Source organism: Pelobates fuscus, chromosome 1 (assembly GCF_036172605.1).
Source record: "Pelobates fuscus isolate aPelFus1 chromosome 1, aPelFus1.pri, whole genome shotgun sequence".
Classification (NCBI taxonomy): Eukaryota; Metazoa; Chordata; class Amphibia; order Anura; family Pelobatidae; genus Pelobates; species Pelobates fuscus.
The window spans coordinates 425,450,434-425,453,123 of record NC_086317.1 but is presented as its reverse complement, the minus strand read 5'-3'; the positions used below and the strand labels follow the sequence as shown (position 1 = coordinate 425,453,123).

At 35.6% G+C, this 2,690-nt stretch overlaps 1 protein-coding gene across 2 annotated transcripts in view; it reads right to left on the bottom strand.

The window, feature by feature from the left end:
• Nucleotides 1-624: 624 nt before the first annotated feature.
• Nucleotides 625-2,690, bottom strand: part of MRPS31 (mitochondrial ribosomal protein S31) — an 86,088-nt gene continuing 84,022 nt past the window's right edge. For both annotated transcript variants that reach the window (XM_063428910.1, XM_063428920.1), the window contains exon 7: nt 625-1,065. In XM_063428910.1, coding sequence (XP_063284980.1) covers nt 833-1,065 — 233 coding nt within the window. In that variant the 3' untranslated portion in view covers nt 625-832. The remainder of the gene's footprint in view (nt 1,066-2,690) is intronic.

The following is a 2,690-nucleotide window of genomic DNA, read 5'->3' as shown; positions in this document are numbered from 1 at the left end:
ATTGCTTTCATTTCAAGATTTGCTCTTTATTCCAGACATTTTGTTAGCAATTAACATTTTTTATATAAAATGCATATTTGGTTAACTCTGAAAAATGTTTTGTTTGGAACCTAAAAAGAAGAGGGAAGTTAAAGTAGTTCTGGCTCTGTCTTTTGAACAAAAAAAAAAAAAAAAACTTTAACAGAGCACAAAAATATATACACTTGCTTCTTTAAAGTACATACATCCAAGATTTACGCAAGATACAGAAATCATTTTTTTTTCTTATTTGAGAGCCTTGACAGGCAGCAGTTGACTTTTAACCACTTAAGGACCACAAGTCCGATCCAAGTCATGTGATCGCTGCAGGGAAGACCTAATCATTAGGGCCTGCTATGCTGCCCTAACAGCGTAAAAGCCCTCCTTCTGTGGGGCGGCATAGCACGGTAAAGGGTAATAAAATAATCATCTTAGTAAATAGTTTACCAGCTTTTCACTCCGATTTTGTGACTACTGGTTTTATATTAACTTTCCTACGTTTTAAAGGTTTTATCATACTTCTTTATTTGCTGTAAACATGAAAATAATGGTAGACCTGAAAAAGGTCTACAAAAAAAACAAAAAAACTGTATATTGATAGATTAATTTTTTTCAAGGTGATAGATCCACTTTAAAAGCGAATCAATTATGTAACCACGGGACATCAGTGAGCAATGTCATTCCATGTGTGCATGTGAACAGACCCTTGTATGTTTTTGGTAACACTGTGGACTGGAATAGTGTCCAAAATGAACCAGAGTTTGGTGTTATTTGTTATAATCCAAGATACTAACAGTGCCTCTATGTTTCCTGTTCAGTTGACATAAACGTCACTCTCCCTTAGAATGTCTTTTTTCTCCTCAAAGTAATCCCGGAACCAATCTATGTGATCCTTCTTCTGCTTGACACTAATGTATGGGTTTTTAGAAAGGCCGCAAACCACAAGCTCCATGAAATGTCGAATGGGTCCCTGCTTTGGAAAGTCTTCCAGATACTTGTCCAGGAATATGTGCTCATGAAATTCTACATTCTGCTCCTCGTCAAAACCTGGAATGAGATGAAGAGAAAGATTGTTCAAATAAAGCTCAGGTCTGCTTTTTTCTTGTAGAAAGACATTCCTTTCTGAATTTATAGTAAAAAGTTAATATCAAAACACAAGTCATCGGCTTGAAATGTCATACAGGATGCGAGACTATAGAGAATATAAATTTTGCCACTCATTTCAAATTGTCAAAATGGTAATCGTAAAGAACAGAAAAATAAAATTTTCGTTCAAAAATGTATTTAAAATTAATAAAATCAGCCAAACTCTGAAATTAAATATATATGTTTCAAAATCTCTTAAAACACAGACATCAGTGGAGAAAATATATATTAAAAGATAATTTTAGACAGACAAGAAGCTAGCATTAAGGGGAACTCCGGGCTAAAATATAATAAATGTGTATTCATATAGGAATCTATATCACTGTTGATCCTATACCATAAACAGTGCTTTATAGGAACACATGACGTTTAACATCAAAATTTTAAAACGAACAATCCGCATGAAATAAATAAGTCACTATTTAGTAAATATACACGCAGTAAAAACATGCATACATGTTGTCATTGGGGGTCTATATATATACATATATACATATAAAAGCTTGAAAAAGCTGCAGCTCTTATGCCTTTCAATCTGTGCCATGGAAATGGACAATTAATCTGATTCCCAGCCGTAAGCACGCGGCAAGGGGAGAGCTGGGGACAGCCAGGGGAGGAAGCAGGAGTCGAGGACTCAACGAACAATGAGCGCTGTGGATGCATTCGCTCAGGCGCACTATGAGTGGGGGATGCAATGGCAGGCGCACTCTAGCAGAGGGAGCTTTAACCCCTTAAGGACCAAACTTCTGGAATAAAAGGGAATCATGACATGTCACACATGTCATGTGTCCTTAAGGGGTTAAACTTCTGCTAGCTTAGTGGAGTCAATGGAAGGAGGAATAGAACCTCCCTGGCTGTGAAACAGGTGTTACTTTATTGATTTCTAAAATTGACATTTTCCCATAGAAATAGTAAATTTAACAAAGTGCAATTAAGATAGAATACTCCTCACATTTATAGCACGTCAGCAAGCTGAAGTGTTTGATGGGTGTGGAGCGGTAGTTTAACAGAAGCCCAATTTTTGACATCACATTTATAAATAATTTTAAGTGAAAAGGAAAAGTAGTTTGGGAGGGGATTACTGCTTGATTGAGAAGGGTCCTCTTCAACCGATTGTTCCTGTAAGATTTTGTAATGGTCTCATTTATTGTTAAATTTCCCCCTCCTGTAATATTGTAAAGCGCTACGAAATTTGCTGGCGCTATATAAATGCCAATAATAATAATTAAGCAAAATAAATAATTACCTGAAGTTCTATCAGAAATAACTAATTCCCTCGTGAAAATCATTCAGGACAATTACATTGGGTGAGGAAGTCTGGCTGATTTTACCTTGCCTAAATTTTCTATACTATGCGAGATTAGCAGTGCTTACACTGCCTAACACATTGTTCGGGCGATTCATATAGGTTTTTTATCTGGAATAAATTGATTATGTAGTTTTATGCTATACACTTTGCTGGTTTATATATTTCTGAGATTATTCACACTGTGAAGAAATTGGTGTTGCATTGATATAAAATAAAG